Source organism: Apiospora aurea (genome assembly GCF_038362705.1).
Source record: "Apiospora aurea strain CBS 24483 chromosome Unknown utg000001l_segment0_segment0, whole genome shotgun sequence".
In the NCBI taxonomy this organism is placed as follows: Eukaryota; Fungi; Ascomycota; class Sordariomycetes; order Amphisphaeriales; family Apiosporaceae; genus Apiospora; species Apiospora aurea.
The window spans coordinates 6,501,633-6,523,866 of NW_027117388.1; the positions used below are offsets into that span (position 1 = coordinate 6,501,633).

The window sequence follows — 22,234 nt, forward strand, 5'->3', positions numbered from 1 at the left end:
CACGACTTCTGGCACGACTGTGTGCGAGACGGCTCGCGCAACCTCAAAATTCTCGTCGATGCGCCGCGAGCCGTCCATGTCGTGCTCCCTTCGAAACATGTAGGGGTCCCTCCCTCTCTCTCTCTCTCTCTCTCTCCCCCTCCCTACCTCCGATCAGTAGCTCGCCGCCAGCCACCGCTGCGGAGCCTTGCATCTCTAGCCAGGGGGGAATCAAGGCTACTCGGGTCGCCCTAGCGTTACGACTGGTATGTAAACTAGGTCCATGTACAGTATCTATCGCTTTTTTTTCTCTCCGATGTAAGGAAAGCTTGGTCGGCTCGGCAGACTGTATCTACACTAGAGGACGGAGTAGTAAGTCCTCTATCCCAGCAGTACTTACTCGCTTTTTTCCTTTATTTCTCCGTCTTGGCCGCCGATACCCAGCTGGGTATAGGTCCGCATCTCCCGCACATGCATGCAGCTCGAATAGTAAGCAAAAATGCGGTCATGTCAGTCTTCGGGGAAAGGGACTTGAGAACCCAAGATCTGCAATGAACCAGTTCGTCCCCTATCCGAGTCGTGTATCTCCGGCCGGGTGGCTGGCAGGCAAGGCAAGCAGGCAGGCTAGCAGGGGGGTGGTGTGCGACGACAATGTCATTTGATTAATCTATTTAGCCACGAGAAACCAGCGTTATCCGACTTCATCTCAACTAGCTTATCTGTCGTAATGTACGTCGTATGTACAATTACCACCTCCTGGCGGGCCGGGAGGTTAAAACTGAACAACGACCATGTTCGGCCACATTCCTTGGAATGGCCCGCTAATGCCGTCGTCGTTCTCCCGGCCCCAGGGTATTTGGTCCCCGGTGTGTCTGGGTGTGGATGTGGTTCTCGTTCTTTGCATTTACCCGGATGCCGTGAGATTCATACTGGAATGGGTCGTCTTACGCAGAGCTCAGTCTCGTTGTGTTCTGCCATGCTTATTTCTCTCTTTGGCGTGCTTATCCCCCATGATCGCCGCTCCTGTGGCCTTGCTTCGTCAGCTCTGACTGATAGATTTCCTAAAGATGTGCAGCAGAACTACGTGACCTGTCTTCGCCTCACGTATACGGTGTTCGCATGGCAGTTAGTACAACCATGCCAAGCAGGGCATGCATGCATACAAGTGGACAAGGAGTCGAGTCTTTGACTCATCTCCCAATAATGTGGTCCAATTATATGTATGTATTGGACTCGAGAAACACCAACTTCAATCTTGCTCTGGCGGCTAATCAACGCCCAGGTAATCACACACCCCGGTCTCATGCAAAGATGGACGTGGGCCGCTCCAGCATCTTCCCGTCCAGCTCGATGTCCACCTTCTCGTTGTAGAAGCAGAGAAGCCCCGCGACCCGCGCGCTCTCATGGGTGGGCGTCCGGTAATACCAAATCACGTCCTTGACCACCGTCTCCTCCCCCTCCCCCTTTCCTTCCCCCTTTCCTGGCGGCAAGACGACCGAGTAGTAATTCGCCTCCCCCTTGTACGGACACTGCGTCGTCGTCCCGCTCTCCCGCACGAGCCCCAGCCCGTCATCGGTAGCCGCCAGGGCCGTGGCCGGCAGGTAGTACCGCACCGGCAGCCCCGTCTCGTACAGATGCATCGACGACGGCGCGCTGGCCACGAGCCGGCCCTCGACGAAGACGCGGACCGGCCGCGTCGACGGCAGGATGTCGATCCGCTTGTACGGGTCGCGCGGGTGCACGTAGATGCGCTCGTCCTCCTCGAACCACGCCGCCCCTGGCGCCGAGAACTCGACGCGCGCCAGGCCCGCGAGGCCGCGCGCCGCGCTGTTGGGCGGCAGGTCCTGGCTGAAGACCAGGACGCGGTCCGTGGTGGTCCTCTGGCCCCCTGCGCCTGCGCCTGCGGTGAGCGTAGCGACGTAGAAGGAAGGAGACGGAGCAGAAGAAGGCGATGAAGATGGTGCTGCTTTCTCGTTTTCTTCGTCCTCTTTCGGCTTGAGGGCTCCCTCCCGGAACGTCGAAAGAGGCACGTAGTAGAAGGGGTAGTACTCGTGCTCCCACACGTAGAGCGCCGAGGTGGTGTCGGCGACGACGGTGCTGTCGAGCTGGATCCGGACGCGCTTCGGGGTCCGCAGCGTCTTGACGGGGCCCTGGGTCAGGAGCCGCTCGCCGAGTTTCAGGAGATCCGGTTGAGCCTTGGGGTTGGGCATTGTCTTTATATCGAAGATTGGTACGAATTTGAGCTTATATACCTAGTTCTTCTCAACACTGTCCAAGCAATATATGATCGCGAGTCTTGTGGAAGAGTGATATATTATATTACAAGACGAACGCAGGTAGTTAAAAAGTTAGTATCAGGTGTTTTCATCGACATGCATACACGTACTTATGTAAGTGCAACTCTCTCCTCATCATCCGTCCTACCCCGCCATCGCTTTCGTGACGCCATAGCTGCAGTGATTTGTCAATGGCGAAACGACGGAATAGCCTTTGACTTCCCTATGAAAGACATATGCATAGCTTCGCCTCTCTCCCAACATTTAATGTTCACCTGGATAAGCATGCATAAATAAGTCTATTCTCGGGAACCCCGGTAATTTCCATTTCCTGTCATCCGGCCATGTTCACTGAAAAAGGGGGAATGCTTGAAGACAAACCGTGTAATCACTCCAAAGTCTTTGAACATGGAGTGGCAAATGGATAAAGTTGGTGTATGTACATGTGTCAGCAGAGTCTTCATTGTTCGCTCTGCTGAGTGTCTATTATCCTGTCTCTTCCTGGTTCTCGGGTCCGTCTCTATAGAACGCAGAGAAAGAGACTGAAAGAACCGAGCCGCGCTGCGTAATGGGGTATCTCAAATGCATGCAATCCGTCCATCGTCCATCTGCTTGCTATCTTGACTCTAGGCTTGCGTGCGTGCAAAGGAGAAAAACTAAAACTGAAGAGAACCGCTTTCCCCGAATTCCGACCATACCGACCAATGCCACACGCTCCTCTTCATGATGCAATCGCCGTGCATCGGATAACAAATGCATCTCTTGCCAAATCACCATGCCTAATCGACTGTACCACGCTATGCTGAATTTCTCCCTGTCCGATCCTCAAATGCAAATGCCAATCAGATAACGTGATCTTTGCTTTTTCATCGCAGAACTCCTATTTCGTGCAAAGGCCGTGAAACGAGGCCCGTTCTTGCTTGTCGGCAGAAAAAAGTGCCAAATGCAACCCTAATAATCCGGGCTTATGCTTCCCGGTAACGAATATATACACCTGCTCCAGAATGAGGAGGTAGATGGCGTAGAAAGGCCCAATAGTCCGCCGGCTGTACTGGAGTGCCCGTGTTTGACTCCCATCTGTCCAAAGGGTGGTGATGATGGGGAGTGTGTAACAACTTCAGCACACTTTCCGGCGGCCTACAGGCCTAGTCCTCCACAAACGGGTCATGGGCAACTTCCAATCGCTTAGAGGCCGGCTCGTCGTCTTCCACGACCACATTGTACTTTTCCATCCACTGCTTCCGGAGAACCTGGTAGATGAACAGGAATTGGGGCTCGGCTTGGACCATCATTCTCCGCTGCTCCCGAAGTGTGTTAACCGTATCGAAAACTAGATCCGGAGCATCCGCGCCCCCATTCTTCTCGTCGTAATTCTCCAGATCGCCCGAGTCGACTTCGCGCATCAGGTGCTCCAGTGCGATGAAAGTGCCGCTGCGTCCGACGCCTGCAGAGCAATGGACAATGCGCGGGTTGTCCTGGCTGGCGTTCTTGGCTCGCGACAGCCGCATGAGCTCGAAAAACGATTCGATGTCCTCCAACGCCGGCACTCCATAATCCGGCCACTTCTTGTACAGGAGATGCCAGACCACCATGTCCTCGTCTCGGCCCTCGACATGAAGCACCAGCTGGCGCATTACGATTGCGCCTTCAGCTTTCTCTTCCATCGAGACACATTTCAGACTGGCCCGGAAACCGTCACCAAATTCGTCGGATTCGCCAAGCTCCTTTGTCTCGTCGACTTCTCGCGGGTAGTATGGGTAGCATTTCTCCATGTGCTTCTCGTGCGTTTCAGTAAGCATAACGATGACTGCAGGGCTTTGCAGCTGTTCTGCCACCATGCGCCATGTGTGCTCCGTTGTATTGCCTTTCGGGCCTTGCATAGCAATGTACCGATGGGGTGGTCTTTCTTCGGGGTTCAGCGGGGATTTCAAGACGATTGGTGAAGCGTTGATGTAGTCTGTGGCGCCTTCGGGCACTTGGAGCTTGATTCGGTTGTTGTTCCATGGTTGGACGTTGCCGTACCGGTCGAGGTTGCGATGCATTGGACTCAATGGCGCATACTGAGGATGAGCCAGGGGGTCTTGAGTGCCCAGCATGGTCCGCTCCCCCTCCGTCCAGTTGATATCGCTATAATTGTTCATAATCTCCACCACGGACAGGTTCAAGAACGCGGGGATCTTGTGGAGCGCGTCCCCTTGTTTGGAGACTTTGGCGGCGTCGCTCTGACCGGCGGTACGCTCTTTGGACTCGTGCTCCCCGCCGGGGCCATGGCTCACGATCGCAGGGTTGGACGGCTGCGCCAGCGACGCCGGGGCAGGGGAGCGCGCTCGTTTGCTCGACGAACGAAACTTGAAGTTGCGGAAAGGGGATTTGGGCGGATGGAAGCTGGTGGCGCTTTGCGTGCCGTGGCTCGATCGCGGCGGCGTCGTCGATGTTGTGATGGTAAGGGCCGGGGGTGCTTCGCGAGCGGGCGTCGTCGCTTGCCCGTCGGCCGAGTTTCGCGCAGAGGAGGGGGCACTGACAGGCGAGGTAGCTCGTCCCATGGCGCCCTTCTTAGAGCGCCGAAAGCGCTGGGAGAAGTCGGGCATGCTCGTCTGGGGACGGAGACTCGGGTCGAGCCTGAAAATGCGGCGGCCCTGTCTGTGAACCTGGCGGAATATGGTTGCGGTGTGGTCGAGTGTAGCCAGAAGGACAGGTCGACAAAAATTCCAGTAGAATAGAATAGAGACACGCGGGATCGGGAGTGGCAGGAGGGCGACGGCGCCAATGGTATTATTAGTCTTATTAGTTGAATTGGCGAAAGCGAGATGAGATCATAAGCACTCGCTGCACCACACGAGTCAGTGCAGGGCGGAACTCTATTCCGCAGAGACAAGGGAGGATGAAGGAGTAAATAAACAGTGAATCGAGTGGCGGTCAACTCGAAAGGTTGAGAGTTTTGTCGGTCAAGGCTGGGAGCCTGATCGCAACACGGGCGAATGGCCAACTGTTTTACCTTGTAGTACGATGATTTGATGGTAGCGCTGGAGTATGGAATTGTGACAGGCCAGGCACGTGTGCCCAAAAATAAGGTGTCGGGTCGGACTGAAGCAGTGACGCTTTACTGGGACATGGGATGGGGCCTAGAGGCTAGGGGAAAATGATCAAGCCCTGGGAGGTCAAGAGGTCTCTCTTTTTAGTGCCTAACTCAGGCACAAAAGGCGGCACCTGACCTAGAAATAATTGAATGGAAGGACTCAGCAAGAAGTGGATGTGCTGGCGCCTCCACCGACTGCTACTCCTTCTTCCCTTCATTGAATCGAATCGAAGCTCCCCGAGATGAGGCAAGACAGCATTCAAGGTGTGGTGAATCCATTAGGGGGCCATTTGGAGGTGCAGGCAGGTGGGTAAGGTGCGGCGACGCACTGCAAGCACCATTGAAGCACGTACAGCAGTAGTGGTTGGTAGGTACTACATGTACTTACATCTACAATAGCCTGCCTGCCTGTCCTAGGTTGCCTCCTTCAACTCGCACCAGGCGTTGAGCATTTTCAGTGTTCAGTGAACGAACATGTTTAATTAAGAGCCAGCAGGCACAGGCAATTTCCTGTGATGGTGGAAGCTCAACTGGTGACCAAAATCTTAAATAAAGCAAGCTCGCAATCCTGTAGCCATTTGGGAAAGGGGCCATCGTGTGTACCCTAAAATGGGGAATTGTTGCCCCAAGTCCACGTCCAATACTTTCTGTCAGTGTGGGATCCCGTGTTGGGGGCATGTGGATCAGAGTGGGTGATGCAGTGATGCAGTTGATCCATGATCCATCCCATCAGGTGCATGCATGATTCTGGCTCATGATTGACAGCGACATGGAATGACAAGCCGCAACGGGAGCAGCCATACAGGGTAGAGCGAGGCAGCTTAGTTAGCTGCGCTGCCCGACTCGCAACCCGTTGGCCTTGATGGTGACAGGACTGATTGTGGTTCATGCAATGCAAGCCAGCCATACAGGCAAACTCCGACAAAGGAAAAAAAACAGTGTTCCTCCATGCCTACCATTGGGAGAGGCGCAACGCAATAAGACATACAGGAAGGACAGGACAGCCCGACGGGTGACGAGAGAAATCCGAATTCCCGGAACTCCCGTCTAGGACTTTGTATGGGCTGTTCCCTGCAATAGGATACCGGCAATCAGAGCGCCCCGATGTTTTCTGACACATTGACAGATGATAGTGGGAGCCGATGGTCGATATATTGCTTCCGCAATGCCGGGTAATAATTAATACATATGTACTCATTGATTCACGCCTTCTCTTCTCTCTAATGACCAGCTGAGATACCCTCCAGATCTTGACGCTCATCCCAATTCAGTGTATTGGATCCGTTCTGTCGGGTTTTGCCCCGCACTAGCCGGATACATGATCCCAGTGCTATTAATCTATTAATAGGGCTGCAGTAGGTACTACCTATCGGGTAGCTGCAGTGAGGAATCATCCCATCACCCCCTGACAGGTCGTCGCCGCCGGGCCATGGCCAAACCAACAGCACCAACACGACACGTTGTGTGAAGATGAAAATCATACGTGCGACACATTCAGACGTCACTGAACAGCCTCTTCTGACCAGAATAACTGTCAGGTTACACCAGACACGTGGCCTGGGGCGGCCCTTCTCCCGCCCGTAACCACAGCGCGCTGGCTGTGGGAGTTACCCCAGAGTCCTTCAGTAAGAGGTGTGTGATAGGATGGGCAAGATACATGTGTGTGTGTGTGTGTGTGCATGCGGCATGCAACGCTGGGGTTTCGTTATGTTTAGAAGCTATGTCGTGCATGTGCCTCCCCGGATCAGCATTACATGCTACTGTACATTACCGTACGCACGCAACACGCTGCAGAAGCCCATGATTGATCACTTTCGCCAGGGCACATGATCTGCAAACCCCGAATACCACAAACCCGGAACCAGTGCTGAGTGAGACTGGCATCACGTTGCCCTCCTTACAGATCACCAGTTTAGACTTTGACACCCATGGCTCTCTTAGAGGACGGATGGGGTAGTGGCACGTGTGGAATATGGCAAATATCAATTAACAATGAGAACTTTGGTACATGAGACGACTAGTCCATGAAGAAACATGATTTTATACTGGTATGCAACTCAATACTGTAGCATCATTGAGATCATTCCCCTGGGAGGCTCAACAGCGGCTTTCGTGTCCAACCACAGACTCTAGACATAGCACGAAATTCGGCATCAATGTCACAAAAAAACGCGGTTTGATGATCCAGTAAAGCAGGCTTCACGAGTCACAAAGAGTGACACTCACGCGGTCTTAGTAGAACCCCGTAACGGCGTGAAACGGGACAAATATAACCAGGGGTAGAGGTTGACAAAGGCAAATGCTGCTGCACTTGCCATTGCTAATTCGCCTGAATGTATTGAATAGCTAGGTAGTTTATCTTGCTCTGCCAGCCTCCGTGGCATTGCCAGACGAGACTTGTTCCCGCACCGCATCAGAGCTTGTCATTTCAAGAAGGCTGGCTGACTGGCAGAAAGGGACATGCTGCCCCTTAGCAGGTGCTCTGTCCATTTCCAGGGAAGCTTCCAGACTGATACATGCCACCCACATCGTTCAAACACTCGGCTGTTGCAACAGTTGGTCAGCCATGACGTTACGAGGTATATAAATTGCCTAGAGCTAGGAGAGAGACAGGAAGCGGATCAGGATGACGGAATTCTACGTACCGACAGTGACCAGCTTGAGGTTGTTGGACTTGGCCCAGTTGATGAGCCAGGGGACGAGGGTGTTGACGGTGGAGGCGTAGGTCTCGTGCATGAGGGGGATGTGGCCGTTGCCGCCGGCGCCGGCCTGCTGGAACTTCTGCTGGCTCTGCTGCGGGGACTGGCCGTTCCAGTCGCCCGTGTCGATGTCGTCGGTGATGACGCTGTAGCCCATGGAGCGCATGACGCTCAGCATGTTGCCGCTGGTGGCCAGGTTGGGCGGGCGCATGTAGGCGGGCTTCTTGCCGAAGATGTTGACGAAGGCCTGCTCGACCTTCTGCATCTCCGACTGGATCTGCGAGGTCCCGAGGTTGGCCAGGTTGGCGTGCGTCCTGGGGACGGAGAGGCGACCCGTTAGCTTATAACTTCTCACAACGGGTTGAGTTAAGTTGTTGCAGAGACTAACCATGTGTGCGAAGCAATCTGGTGGCCACTGTCGTAGGCCTTCTTGACCGCAGCTCGCTGGTTGTAGATACATCCTGCACAGCACCTGTCAGTTCTCATTCGATATTTTGAATTGACCACATGCGGTGTTCCTTACCGTAAAGCGTGCCAGTGAAGAAAAAGGTAGCCTTTGCACCAGCGTTGTTCAGTGTGTCAACAAGCTTAGAGGTATCTACACGCGGATCTAGTCAGTATCAAGGCCCACCCCACGAATGCGAATGCAGAGGGGATGCCCGTACATTGGTAAGGACCATCATCAAAGGCCAGGGCCAGGACACCCGGCTTGGCGCACTTGGTGATGACCGTTCCGGCGTTGTGTTGGCGCCGGAGGACCTCGACCGGAGTCGGCACGGTGGCCGCGGCGGCGCAAAGCGCAAAGAGTGCAGTGTTCAGAATGCCGGATACGCGCATGATGTCGCCGGTTATCTTAGCTAAGGCAATAAACCACCATGGATATACGAAGAGAGCTTGGGGAAAAGGGACCTCAGAGGCCTTTATACATATTGCGACGAGAGTCAAACCAACTCTTTACTATCATCATGCCAACTTCCCCGTCTTGGCAGCAGCCCCAGCTGCATGTATGGTGGGGTTTTCCCCAGGAATAGGAATAGCTGAAAACATTTAAATTAGGAACGTATCATGTACAGGGCCGTCCAGCGCCCGGTAAAGATGCCGGCAACCTTGCAGCGCTCCCTTGCAGAAGCGGCTTCACGATCGACAAAAGCATGGAAAAACTCCCAGTCAAGCTTCCCATCACCCGGCTGGGCATGCGCCCAGCTGAGGGGATTCAGTGTGTCCTGCTTGGCGCCATATAGTTTTTCCTTGCAGGCCAGGCGAGCTGGGGGTCGTTTAGCCGGCGTGATGTGTGAAGCAAATAGATAGGTTATCGTGCGAGGCCCCCCGGTCGCGATGCCGATTTGGGAACGGAGGGGTGCGGGGAGGACACAGCTGGCTGCGGAGCTTGCTCAGTGGATCAGGCGGTCCTGGTCGAGATGGCAATCAAAAAAGGGCATTCATTAGGTCTAGAATCACAGCATGTTGGGTCGCGAAGACAAGCAGGGGGCATACTGGTATACAGAGTGGGTTGCAGATGGAGAAAATGGCCTTATGGATGGTGTATAGGTAGCTACTGGCAGAGTAAAAAGGAAAGGTGGATTATATGTAGTGAGATGCGCCAAAAAATGGGTTGATACACGGTAGAAAAAGTAATGACAAGAGGGGGATTCGAACCCCCCGCCAGTTTCCTGACTCGAATTGTTACCATCTGAAGATGGTCAAGCTGTCGCTTGAGTCGAGCGCCTTAGACCGCTCGGCCATCTTGCCTTTTCCAATCATAAGCTGATCTGATCAGTTGTATGATTCGTTGAAAGATTGGCTTCTATGGCTGGTTATATTGCTGACTGAGAGGGTGGGCCACGACAGCTTTCACTTTCTACCTTTTGTACGGAGTATGGAGTTGGGAGTTTGGAGTGGGACTCTCGGCTCGTTCCGTAAAGCTTTCTTTCCAACGTACATTCTCCAGATGAACACCTGCTCAACATTCCAGGTTGGCCCCAGGCCACGTAATCTTAGGGGCCATCGCCTCTGTTATGAGGTCTGCTTCTGTTTCGAGTTGATGCGCTGCTGTCGGGTTTACCACACCGACTATTAGTCGGCCAGACCGGGCATCTCTAGTCTCTCAGCACCCCATGTTATGCCAATGGTACAAAGCAGAATTGAAGAGAGAAGTTCTTCTGAATGTTTCTTTCTTATGGACGTTCTCGATTCTAGTTCACGGGCGGCTTTGTTATAGGACAATGGCCCCTGACGGCAACTTGCAACTGTTGTCTTTGTTTCCACGACAATTTATCTACAATATGCCCTGGGCGCTGAAAGCAACGCCACACCCTGTCGAAGGCACTATTGTTTTTGGCGACTGACAATGAGATTGTGAGATGCATATATATTGAACGCCGTAGTATACTAATTTCTCCATACGGGGGTGATAACAGAGGGAGCTAACATACATAGTCGGCTCACAAAAAAGGACTTTCCACAGGGTGGAAAGTGTCGGCCAGTACCATTGTCAGATCACAATGGCATTCAACGTCTCATTTGTCAATAGGGGCGACTACCTATTCGAAGTCAGGGGAAAGGAGGAGGGGCATTGGTTACGTCGCCCAGTATCCGCAGATGAGTCAAGTACTCCCAAGGCCGAAGTGTGGGGCTCAACTGACAACAACAGCTTCTACGAGACGTCCGGCAGCGAGCTCGAGGACATCGCATTCTCCTATACCAGGAACCTTCCTCCGCTGTACAAGAACACCGAGCGCAATCACCTTGAAGTGCCCGCTCTGCCCGAGAAATGGGAACGCGCGGGGCCCTGGGAGGGCTGCCCGTATCTCAAGGTCGAGGACGGGGCCAACGATCGAGGTTTCATGGAGCCCATGGAGCGAACGCCCCCACGGAGGCGCAATCGTCTCCCGCGCTTCAGTTTTTCCGAGAGCATTTTTAATAGCAGCGACGACGACGACGACGACGACGACGACGACGGCATGCGCGAATACTACGAGTTCTTCGACTGGGCGGACAAGGAATGGACCGAGAGCTTCGCCGGCCGTTCCAAGGAGCAGATCCTCGAGCGCGACTTGTTCAAGGGCCGCATGCGCGAGTGGACGCAGGCCGAACTGAAGGCGCGGTTCGGCGTCACGTACAAGGTTTATCTCATGCGACTTCTGCGGCGCCGCAAGCTCGTCATGTGCGACGGCGAGGCCTTCGACGCGATGGTAAGTAGACGGGCAGCACTGAAGCAAGAGTTATCTGGCGATGAATACTATGACGACGACGAAGAAAGGGAATTTGGTGAGCTGTTCAAGGGCCGGCGCGATGGCCGGATGGATTGGGGTCACATGACAGAGGCAGAGCAAGACGCCTTCTCGACCGCGCTGGCGCAGGACGAAGTAGGTATGTGTAAAGTCTCGTGCTGGTGCGATCTGCCCGAGTTTGAGGGCTTTCCACAGGCGGCTTTCGTGCCCCTATCGCCTACGAGAGAGGAGTTCGAGCCTCGGACGCCTTGAAACTCTGGTGAAGATTGCAGTTTTTGACGGTAGGTACATATATGTATTCCCCTGGATTTCCATCGTTGGCATGGGAGAGTATGGCATACGGTTTCGTATTGATCTATTCCTTTAGTTTATTTGTTTGCTAGTACTACTTGCCCAAAAGCTTAAGAACCTTTGGAAACCCCCTTCAAGACGGAGGAGCAGCATGATTGCTCAACCCATAGTAATACATCGTCCACATTCTTCCGTCTCTCCCCGCGAAGCCTTCCTCTTGGCCAAATCTTACCCAGCCGCGCCTCTCATACATCCGTATTGCCGCGACGTCTTTGTCTAACACACCCAAGACGAGTGTCTTGCTTGCGTGTCTCGCCTCTTGCTCGACGTGGTCCATCAAGCGGCCACCGACACCGCGTTTCTGCACCGCCGGGTCAATGGCTAATCGGGAGACACCCCAGAGGCCGTCGTCGGCGGCTGGTGGTGCTGCTGTTGTTGTCATCGATGGGGGCACCCCCTGAACGCGTTCCAGAGTCTAGACTCGATGGATTGCGGGCCGACGCGCCTCAGACTGACATGGCCGAGCACCTTCCTCCGCGGCGGGGAGGCTGGGGCCTGAGCGCTGCTGCTGTCGCTAGTGCTGTCGCTGCACGGCTTTGTCGCCGTTGTGGTCGCACCACCATCAGCATCGCCGCCACCGTTGTCAACAGCCACGAAGCCCCCGAGTTCTTGCGACGGGGGCCGGAAAAGTATTCGACTAATGCAGGCACTGCGGCAGGATCTAGAGTGGGTGGTCCCTCGACCGGGTAACCACTCGCTTCGAAAGTGGCCTCGAAGATTTGCGCGAGAGCCGCCAGGTCGTCCGCGGTACGGGGTGCGATAATCACGCCAGACTGTTGGGAGGGTTGGGAACCCGTGTTGTCCATTGAGCTATTTTCTTATATTTATGTTTACTCCTGTTTCGTCAGGTTGCAGGGCCGATAAGGAGCGTAAGGTTGGCCGGTTGTAGCGCAGAAGGCAGCAGGTGCATCCTTTGACTAGAACATACCTAGATCTTGGCCTATGCAAGCTCCGATCGAATGACCTTCAAATTCGCTTTGGTGGTTGGTGAGCTCCGACACATTCGAAGCCGGGACGGACCGCTATCGTGTCAACGGCCAGCGAACGGACATACATATGCCCTAATCGTTGAATATATGCAGGGTTCCATTCCTATTCCTGCTTGTCCACGGTAATATCCGTCGCTCTTTTACATGAAAAGGGTGGCCAAGGCCTTGATTGTAGGAACAAAGGGACATCAGGGAAAAAAGTCTACATTAGGCGCGCACTCCACAGGCAGGAGAGAAATACACACAGTCTCTCGTATGGGGGCAAAGGCACCCTGCCCCTTCAAAAGATCATTGACGTCTGTCGGTTCGGCAAGAATTCCGCGTAGCATAACCTTTCCCCCTGCTCAAGTGCCAAACATGCAGAGTTCATGAGTTGCTTTTACCCCTCAGACGTGAACTCGTATTTCTTCTCCCTGCATACATGTGACGCGGGCTGGAGCGGTGATCGTAAGTTTGGACTGTCGAACGTTCTCTGTCTTGTTGCGATGCAGGCCTGCAGTAGATGCGCTCATTACAACCAAGACAGACAATTACATACTTCTAGCCAGCGAAAACTTCTGGCAACGACTCAAATAGCCTCGCGCCGCCCGCGGCTGGGTGTCAAAGTCACCCGCCATCCTTGCATTAGGCAGGTCTCAGAATGGTATCTCAGGCCGGATCTCGGGTAGCAAATTGGGGGGTTAGATTGGGTATACACAGGTTCGCAGTCGGCACTTGGATGGTTTGCGGTCGTTCGAGCTGCTTACCTAAGGCAAATGACGATTCAAATGGAACTGCCCCCCTTATGCGAAAAGGAATTCTGGCTCGAACCAGACTGCAGCTCGAAATGCCAATGATGGGGATGTCTTGGGCTTGGATCGTACTAATAAACTACAGAGGAAAACCGGGGATTGCATCGATCACAACCTGGCATCCCGGCTGGCAGGCTATTAAACTTGGTGTCGACTTTGCTATTGCAACTTAATTGAGTGCAGATTGGGTTGTTTACTTTTGGAGCTAAAGCCCTCAAACATCGTGAAATTCAGTTTGAATTGGCTACGACCCTGCCCGCAGTCCCTACATACATACATCAATGTATGCATGTGTACGAGATGCCGATATGATGTTCCCTGGGCGGCTTCAGGTACATGCGGTCTTATTTTCGCACGTACAGAGTTAGGAGGGATACGGCAAGGTTTCCGCGCAGATTTGAAGACACCACCGACATGTATGCCAAGCACCTAGGTAGCAATAAAACAAGCCATCAATATCTGGCAACAAGCTGGGCGGTGACATTGACGTTGGCGGCAGGCTGGAAGTTGCATGCCGTCTGGAAGGATGAACTAGAACAGCTAGGCGCAGCCAAGGCAGATTGAGCGGGCGTTTGAGCGGGCGTTTGGGCGTGTGGGCTGGACAGAGAGGGTCTGGTCTGGCGGTGCCGGTGCCGTTTCCGATGCCAGCCAGCCAGCCAGCTGCAGCTGCAGCTGTTCTGGAAATGATCCATTCGCTGTCTGTGTGTCTCCATCTGGTATTGCTTCTTTTCCAGGTCCGGTGCTGTGTTCTTCTTGTCTTTGGAACCTCTGGAACCTCTGGAACCTCTGGAAGGCCCCCAACGATCCCAACCTTAGCCAACCCAATAGCCTAATAACAGCCCCAGAGCCCTCCAGCCCTCCCTGCTCCCAATCTTCAGAATACGTCCAAGCGGCAAATGATCGTGTGACAGTTCACCTGGTTTGATTCAGGACTGGTTGTGGTTCTTGCTTATTTTCGCCCTTGCTCTCGGTATCTCTCTCGCGTCACGCTCGTGTTGCTAGGTATTGCCGTATTGCCATGTACCCGGCGATGGCGAGCGAGTTCTTTTTTTTACTTGTTCTGGATTGGGCGTGTCATGACACAATGCTGCACTGCACTGTACTTGATCTGGTCCCTGTACCTAGACTGTTCTGTGTCCCTCCTCTTGTGATGCGACTAGCCCCAAATGCGACTGGCAAAACAACATGCCAATTGCGTTTGTGTATTCGCCCCCTCCTTGACCCCCCCGACCCCGTACGTTAATGTTATTTCCGTATGCGCTTTACGTACATGGATGGTACCTGCCTCTGCGTCCCTCTGTGTCCACGACTGTGATTGGATTCGCTCCTCATGCCAACCAGTCTAGTCATGCATGTGGCTATAATTACATGTATCGTCCAACATGCCCCAGGGCCGAATAAAATACTTTTGATACAAAACATGCATTTGATTTGTCTTCCCTGCTGTTACAATTCCAACCTTTCTCCCCCCATAACCATACGGTGACCATTTGGAGTTTGCACGAGACTGAGACCCTCCGGCCATACACTTCACTCGCGACATCCACCCGCTTACATCCTACCAACTCTACCCGGCTCGCCTCTGGTACACGTATGGGGGGTTCTCCAGTGATGTCTCAATCCGGCCTCGAGGAGCACAAGTGATGGGCGCCAAATAACCTCCCAGCGAAGACTTTCAGACCCTCTGGAGCGAATCTCGACGTAGGACCCGAACAAGAACGTTACCACTCTTTGGCGGGCTTAGCGCAAGCATCCTTTCGAATTGGTGGCCGCGCCGTTACCTTGCAGTCCGGCAACCCTTCAGGTTCTGAGCTGTTTGCGCGCCGTGGAGGTTGCACATGACGTGTGCCCTTGGAGAGACCCAGCCAGGAACCCGAGTGACATTTTGGCGAAGGGCCCCTTGACTCTGGGTTTGGACAGCGATTCCGCGATCCCTGCTGGAGATCATTGCGAGCTTCACTCGGCTATCTATCGATTGGATAGCTTGTCTGAGACGGGCCAAAACACACAAGTCGGGTCGAGTCGAGTAAGGTCGACCGCCCGCGTCCTGGGCCATGCCGCCACATGAAGGCGCCGCTGCTCTGGTGCCAACCAACGGTGTAGAACAGGCTAAATTCTCTCGATACAGAAGCCAGCGTGGGCGAACCGTTCCAAATGCGCCATTGCCATCCAATGCGCAACATCTCATCTCAGAGGGGGTGACGCCAGCGGTGGCGTTGCCGATCGCACAGAAGCACAACAAAACCAAAGTCATGTTGAGTCCTCATCCGGAAAGTCTATTGCGAGATCTATGTCTCGGTACCGCAGGCGGCCTAGTGTGTCTGGTAATGCCAGTGCCAACGATCCTGCCCCAAAGATTACGGACAATACTCATTCGACCCCCCTGTACCCTCTATACCGACCACATTAAAGTCTTCCCGTCGACGGGATCAGATCCGGACTGAAAAGGAAGAGGATGCGCCTGCTGCCGACTCCCGTCATCTTTTGTCTTCTCCAGAACGACAACAATCGCGGCAAGCACAGCCTGTCTCCAACCAACAAGACAGTGAAATGACCGACTTCGAATATCGTTACGACGTCACCGTCGCGAGCGATCCGAACCCTCGCCTGATGAACGCAGACGGGGACGACCCCAGCCAACGTATGCGAGAGCAGCGAGAGGAAGCGCTCCGCTATGCCCGCGAAATGGCACACAGCGATGCTGTGACTGATCACTTGATCGCGGAACAGAAGAAGAAAGATCTCGAACGGTTGCGGATCCAGTTGGCCAACAGCCAAGAATCCCCCCGCCGGTCCAGCAAGCCCAGAAGTCCCGTTCTGGAGAAATTCGTCGCCTTGACCAAAGGCCGGAGGAGCAAGGACTCGGTATCACCAGCAATGTCGCCCGCCTCCTCCAGCTCAGGCTCTATGGACAACAACTATGCCTTCACAGAGCTACCCAAGCCTCCCAAAGGCATTGTACCTGGTGGCAAAGGTATTGTGCCGCAGATGGATGCTCCTATTTCTGCTGTAAACGCAGGGGATCGCGTAAGACCTAGCATACGCCCCACGAAGTTGTGCTGTGCTAACATCAACTAGATTGTCTCCGTCCGTTATAGACAGCACACCTTTCCCTTTTCGGTAACTCCTGAAAGCACACCCGCAGATATCATCCGCTTGGCCATGAAAGCATATGACTATGGCCAAATAGCTGAGCGAATGGTGGTGCTGGAATCGCACGGCCCTCTCGGCTTGGAGCGCAAGATCCGCCGCTTTGAGCATGTACGAGATGTCATGAACTCGTGGGACGGCGATACACACAACCACCTGATTGTGGCCGAGTCTGATTCCCCTAACGACGCCCACGACCTCGAGCTGGAATCAGTTCCCGACACAGCAGACCCGCCACAGGGAGACCGCTTCTATATGCAGCACTCGAACCGGCCGGGAAAGTGGAACAAACGTTGGATCACTCTCATGGACAACGGCCACATGCTGAGCTCCAAGAAGCCGGAAACCAGCGGGGTTGACAAGGATACCCTCAGGCTGTGTAACCTATCCGACTATGACATCTACAAGCCAACACTGGCGTACGTGCGACGACAGCTGAAGCCACCCAAGAAGTACTGCTTCGCTGTCAAGAGCCAACACAAGTCGTCCATGTTCATGAACACTGACAATTACGTGCAATACTTCTGCACTGAGGACCCTGCACTGGCGGCAAGGTTCTTCAGCAAGGTCTTCGGGTGGCGGAGCTGGTATCTGGTGGATCGCAGGCCTGCAGCGAAGCCAGTCACGATCCCCAAGATTGATGAGAAGCCACCGCAGCTGCCCTCTGCCCCCAAGCTAATTTCCAAAGCGTCCAACGCCGCGACTACATCAAGTGCGCACCCTTCGGAATCCTCGGGGGAGAACCAGTACAGGCTGGGCGAGTTTGAGCCGCTGCTCGACATGGGCCGCTTCGACAAGCGCCTCTCACAGTTCGGGAAAGATCTGATTCTACCCGCAGCCGCACCCTCCCACGCCAAAGAAAACATTATCTAAGAAGCAGGGAGCCCAGGCCAAAAAGCCGGATGGAGTTCTTATCGATAATCTCGCCCCAGCCAGCGACGCAGCTTTTACTGGTGCGGGTTTGTTAGCTGGCGCGTATGAAGATCGGAAGGCAGCCGCGATCGCAACCGAACAAGCTAAAGAGCCGGCCAAGGACTCGGCCCAAGGCCCTTTCACCGAGGTCCCCTCGCTCTTGAACAAGCGGCCCGAGACTCCCGAATCGCCACCCGAGTCGCCTTCGTGGTTCCCATCTGCTGTGGAACATACCGCCAAGTATCGTGAGCCCCCTGCCGCCAAGCCGCAGCCGAAAATCTATGCGGGAGTCACTCGCAAGACGTCTGTCAACCAAGGACGCACCCCGCCTAAATCACGCCCGGCACCGCCTCGATTCGCACTGCACCCTTCCATGAAACCGAACTCGCAATTTCCTAATAACGCGCTTGCCCCTCAATACAATGGCAGCACTCACCAGACCCAACCAGGGCAGCCTCCTGCGTACCCGCTTCCATCGCAAGGTAAACCCCGCACGCGCCCGAATGATGCCGTCCCGCACCCACTGGTCGTTCCTACGACGCAGTCCAGGCGTGACCCGCCGGAATCTAGCCCCGTCGACCACCGCCAGCCGCTTCAAAAGCCCCTCATCAATCTGGAGCCTACCTTCAACGAACCCCCTCAGTGGGCCAAGAAAGGCGGTCGTGGAGTCCAAGCCCCCGAAGGCTTGAACCATCTGGTAGACCTGATCAGCGTTGGCAATCCCAAAGGAGGGCCGAACAGTCATCTCGAGGTCCCGCCTCGAAGTCTGATGCGCAGAGGCCAAGACAGCATGCCACCAAACAGCAATGTTCACCCAGCAAACAGAGGCGGCGGTCTTACCCGCACCAGGAGCAAGGTCGCAGCCCCGTCCGTGAGAAATACCCGACCCGACGTGCCACCCATGCCGCCGGTCCAGGGCATCACAGGAACAGTTGCGCCGCTGCGGGTGCAGCGCCCAGGCACTGGATCCCGGCAGCCTTCAGGGGATGGTTCGAGGTCTTCGCCACCTCGCAGCCGACCGCCTCCTGCTCAAATGAAGCGCCGAGAGCACCCATCTCGAGACCAGGAGGTTGACTACAACTCAGGCCTCGGAAGGACAGGCACACTCCGGGCAGTATAAGGGTAACGAATTCATGACCAGACGTCGCTTGACTTGGCACGCCGGAGTTGGGGGAGCGTTTGGGAAAAACTGCATGGCGCGATCTGATTTCAACCATGTCGTTACCACACAAAACTTTTGCTTCCTGGGATTTGATTCAGAGTCGAAGGCGTAAATAGATTTCACTGGCGATATGAGCAACGAGACTTATGCCAAGCAGGTTTTGGTAGCCTTGGACATTCTTTCTATGAATCTGATGGAGATAATCATATTTCGCAATGTATGTATGTAGTTTGCCAATGTTAAGTATAAGGGTTACTCTTTATTCCTATTGTCCGCAACAGTCCTGGAGACACTTGCCATGGTTTCTAAGTACTTGGTGATACCGAATTTTACGAAATAGTGTTTGTTACCCCCAAGACACTCACACACACACTCTTCGTCTTGAGGACGACCGGTCTCTCCTATGGGATACCCGGACCGACCTCTCTCTGATCATCAGATGGTGGTCGCTGTGGGCAGCTTGGCTCCCAGAAGATACTCCCGGCCGTGCGACTTCAGGGTGACGGCAAGGGTCCGCGTGCCCGGCCTGTTTCGCAGCTGGTGGGGCTCAACGAAGCCGCTCACGCCTCCCATGTAGCCGAACTCTTCAACAAAGGGCGGCGCCTCGAGCACCTCGAGAGGCAGGCCCGTGACGCGGCTCAGTTCGTGCAGGCCCATCTGCACGAACTGGGGCGGCAGCGGCGTCTTCTCGTTGTCGTCATCGTCGTCATCGTCGCCATCGCTGCTGCTCATGGCCTCGGTCCATGCGCGCAGCAGGCCGTCCACGTCGAGGTACTCGTCGTAGGCCAGCAGGTTGGTCTTGGCCGGCTCGTCTTCAACTAGGCACCGCACGAAGGGACCGGTCGAGGCGGCGATGTCGAGGACGGGCATCCGCATCCCGCGGCCTGCGGGGAGGCGCATCACGTACTCGTACTCCTCGTCATCGGGCGCGCCAGCATTAGTCGTCGTCTCCAGCTTCTCCTTCTTCAATCTCTGAGGTAGGATCAGTGGGTTCGTGCTATAGGCACCGACGTAGATGTATGAGGCCTTCTCGGCCACGCCGGAGGCAGGCGAGGCGATCCAGGACGCCGCGGCCGCTTTGCTGTCCCAGTGGTACGAGTGGGTGTACCGGCCGTCGCTGGCCTGCCGCAGCGGCGCCAGCGCGCTGTACACGAACCGCTCCAGCGTCGAGGGCGCCGCTTTCGCCGCGGCGGCCACGGCGTGGCGCGCGTGCCGCATCTCGGTCGCGAAGCCGGTGCGGCTGGCGGCGTCTTGGGTCGCGCCCGCGGCCAGCGCGGTGCGGTAGGGGGCCCAGAAGTCCGTGTTGAGGAAGATGGCGTGCGCGCCCGCGAAGGCGGCTTCGAGGGAGGAGGCGCCTCCGCCTGCGTCGGTGGTATCCCCGTCCTCGGTCTCGAGGTCCGCCTGCACGACCTCGGCGCCCTGCGCGGCGAGCTTTTGGGCGGCGGCTGATGTCGGGTCCCGCGTTAGGGCGCGGACGTGCCAGTGCGGGCGGAGGGATAGGAAAGTCTGGACGACGGAGGAGCCTTGGTGGCCGGTCGCGCCGACGACGACGATGGTCTTGGGGGTGATGGAGGTTGTGGTATTCATTGTGACTGGGTATAAAACGGGGGTTTGCAGATAATAAAAACTGCTTAAGTATGTTTGCCTCGCTCTCTTGCTTTTGTTGCTGGTGACTTGCAGAATGGTTCCGTCGGGTCAAACACCTACCCGCCTGGATTCAACCCCTTTATACCCAAGACGAGGCAATTTTCCTCTTGTCGACTTCCATGCGCTGTCGCCATTATCATGTTCGTGATGCTTTTAACCCCGGAGAAACGATGTAACCTGATTGGCCCACGGCCCGTAAGCCAGAGTAAGCCAGTCCGGGGTGGTCCACGGGGTTAAGACCGGGCTTAGTGCTAGCGGCCCTGGCTTACCCAGTCGTCCCGTCCCAAGTCGTCATCGTGTATTCTTTTCATTATACTGTCCGGCTACGGCTTTTGTACACGCACATTATCCAGGCCGGGGGGCATCCAAACGGACAAGTACTGATGGAGACTCGTACAACATCGAGAGGCACCCCGGAGGCAAAGGGCGCAGCAGGCGGAAAGAAGCGGGCCCTGACACAGGCAAGACGGGAACAAAATCGGGCGGCTCAAAAGATCTACCGGATGTCATATCATTTGAAGGCTTTCAACTGCGCCTGACCTTGGAATACAGGAGAGAGGCAGAAGAAAATTAGAGAACATTTGCGATCGCAGCACAGGAGGGACCCCGCCGAGCCTCTCCACGCAGAGCTGCGACCGAAGAAGGACAATGGCAATGGGATGATGATTCCAGGCAGCATCGCCGCCCCTGCCGCCGACATTCCTTTTACTGAGAAAAGAAGGCGACATGGCGGCGGTGACTTACTGGCCTCGGTTGCTGCTGTGGCCGATGAGCAACAGTACGAGGAAGCGGAGGCTGTTAATGCCATTGACCGGCAATTTCCCTCTCTCAGCCATGGCCTTTTCGACCTTCCGGGGTTGGACTTGACCGTCGTTGACCCCTTTCATGTGGCCCCTCTAACAGCGCGTACTGTAGCACAGGGCGGTTTTCCGAACACCGATATGTGCAACACCTCTATAGGTTACGATAGCAGTCCTTACCTTTTCGATACGGATGCTACCTGGGAGCAGCATAATGAACCCGGCACAATTATACCTAGCAGACTTGTCGTCTCCACCCCTTCGGACATAAGCAGCAACAATACCTCGGCGAATTCATCGTCATCAGAGTCACTGTCTCGGGGATGCCCCTCCACCCCATCCCCACACTACTTCCTTGCCGACCCCTATGCCAACGCACGCTCGCTGTCTCAAACGGCCATCTTCACGGCTCTCCTGCACAACGCGCTATCTCTTGGCTTCGACCTGGAGGCGCTCGCAGACTGCGGCAACCCGTACACGTGCCTGTCGCCCTTCTACAGCGCCACGGCGCGGGCGCAGGACGACCCGCGCTGGCTCGTCGCCGACGCCCTCGCTCGAGCGACGCCTGCGGCTGCCAAGGCAGCGGTACCCCCGGCCAGCCTGCGCCCGACCTTGGCCCAGATCCTCGTCCCGCACCACGCGAGCCTGGATCTGATTCCCTTCCCGCAGTTTCGGGATCGCGTGATCTTGCTGTCGGCGGCGCTGCCGCGCCAGTTCAACCTCATGGAGCTGAAGAAGGACATCTATGTCTCTGGGGCGCTGAGGGTGGCAGCATCATCGGATGATGATAGCAGTGCTGTCGGTGGCAGGCGACCGCGTCAGCCCTGGGAACCGCGGAGCTGGGAGGTTCGGGGGTGGTTTTTGAAGAAATGGAGCTTGGCGATAAATAGTGACAGCACGGAGATGAGGCAGGAAGTAGCCTGAACAGAGTGTAGCCCTCAGTCAACTCCGAGACGAGTTGGCAACAATGCATGGTGTTGGATAAAAGTTAACGTTAAGTCGTTTCTCGTCATATTCCCATGATACGTCTACTCCCCATACTCCCAATGCCTCAGTGTATGTCCAATTTATCCTTTATACAACCATAACCTTCTATAGACAGAACCGAGTCAGACTTGTTCGACTCTGGATCAGTAGTACTTGCAGCCTCGGCAGCCTCCATTGCAAACAGC

At 55.1% G+C, this 22,234-nt stretch overlaps 9 protein-coding genes across 9 annotated transcripts; 3 read left to right on the plus strand and 6 right to left on the minus strand.

Annotated features, from left to right (window-relative positions):
* Nucleotides 1-1,280: 1,280 nt before the first annotated feature.
* Nucleotides 1,281-2,189, minus strand: PG986_001984 (uncharacterized protein; the record flags this gene model as incomplete). Its single annotated transcript, XM_066838206.1, has 1 exon — nt 1,281-2,189. One exon carries the CDS (start codon nt 2,187-2,189, stop codon nt 1,281-1,283), a length of 909 nt encoding a protein of 302 aa, XP_066707099.1.
* Nucleotides 2,190-3,400: 1,211 nt separating this feature from the next.
* On the minus strand, nt 3,401-4,843 carry PG986_001985 (uncharacterized protein; the record flags this gene model as incomplete). Its single annotated transcript, XM_066838207.1, has 1 exon — nt 3,401-4,843. One exon carries the CDS (start codon nt 4,841-4,843, stop codon nt 3,401-3,403), a length of 1,443 nt encoding a protein of 480 aa, XP_066707100.1.
* A 2,958-nt stretch (nt 4,844-7,801) lies between these two features.
* PG986_001986 (peptidoglycan-N-acetylglucosamine deacetylase) lies at nt 7,802-8,867 on the minus strand (the record flags this gene model as incomplete). Its single annotated transcript, XM_066838208.1, has 5 exons — nt 7,802-7,875; nt 7,977-8,344; nt 8,419-8,491; nt 8,554-8,628; nt 8,696-8,867. 5 exons carry the CDS (start codon nt 8,865-8,867, stop codon nt 7,802-7,804), a joined length of 762 nt encoding a protein of 253 aa, XP_066707101.1.
* Nucleotides 8,868-10,531: 1,664 nt separating this feature from the next.
* On the plus strand, nt 10,532-11,512 carry PG986_001987 (uncharacterized protein; the record flags this gene model as incomplete). Its single annotated transcript, XM_066838209.1, has 1 exon — nt 10,532-11,512. One exon carries the CDS (start codon nt 10,532-10,534, stop codon nt 11,510-11,512), a length of 981 nt encoding a protein of 326 aa, XP_066707102.1.
* Nucleotides 11,513-11,684: 172 nt separating this feature from the next.
* On the minus strand, nt 11,685-12,417 carry PG986_001988 (uncharacterized protein; the record flags this gene model as incomplete). The annotated part of the gene is made up of 2 exons (XM_066838210.1): nt 11,685-12,008; nt 12,064-12,417. The coding sequence occupies 2 exons, from the start codon at nt 12,415-12,417 to the stop codon at nt 11,685-11,687; spliced, it is 678 nt and encodes a 225-aa protein (XP_066707103.1).
* Nucleotides 12,418-15,168: 2,751 nt separating this feature from the next.
* On the minus strand, nt 15,169-15,645 carry PG986_001989 (uncharacterized protein; the record flags this gene model as incomplete). The annotated part of the gene is made up of 1 exon (XM_066838211.1): nt 15,169-15,645. One exon carries the CDS (start codon nt 15,643-15,645, stop codon nt 15,169-15,171), a length of 477 nt encoding a protein of 158 aa, XP_066707104.1.
* Nucleotides 15,646-15,941: 296 nt separating this feature from the next.
* PG986_001990 (uncharacterized protein) lies at nt 15,942-18,573 on the plus strand (the record flags this gene model as incomplete). The annotated part of the gene is made up of 3 exons (XM_066838212.1): nt 15,942-16,418; nt 16,470-17,350; nt 17,478-18,573. 3 exons carry the CDS (start codon nt 15,942-15,944, stop codon nt 18,571-18,573), a joined length of 2,454 nt encoding a protein of 817 aa, XP_066707105.1.
* A 477-nt stretch (nt 18,574-19,050) lies between these two features.
* PG986_001991 (uncharacterized protein) lies at nt 19,051-20,202 on the minus strand (the record flags this gene model as incomplete). The annotated part of the gene is made up of 1 exon (XM_066838213.1): nt 19,051-20,202. One exon carries the CDS (start codon nt 20,200-20,202, stop codon nt 19,051-19,053), a length of 1,152 nt encoding a protein of 383 aa, XP_066707106.1.
* A 722-nt stretch (nt 20,203-20,924) lies between these two features.
* Nucleotides 20,925-21,986, plus strand: PG986_001992 (uncharacterized protein; the record flags this gene model as incomplete). The annotated part of the gene is made up of 1 exon (XM_066838214.1): nt 20,925-21,986. The coding sequence occupies one exon, from the start codon at nt 20,925-20,927 to the stop codon at nt 21,984-21,986; it is 1,062 nt and encodes a 353-aa protein (XP_066707107.1).
* Between the last annotated feature and the right edge of the window lie 248 nt (nt 21,987-22,234).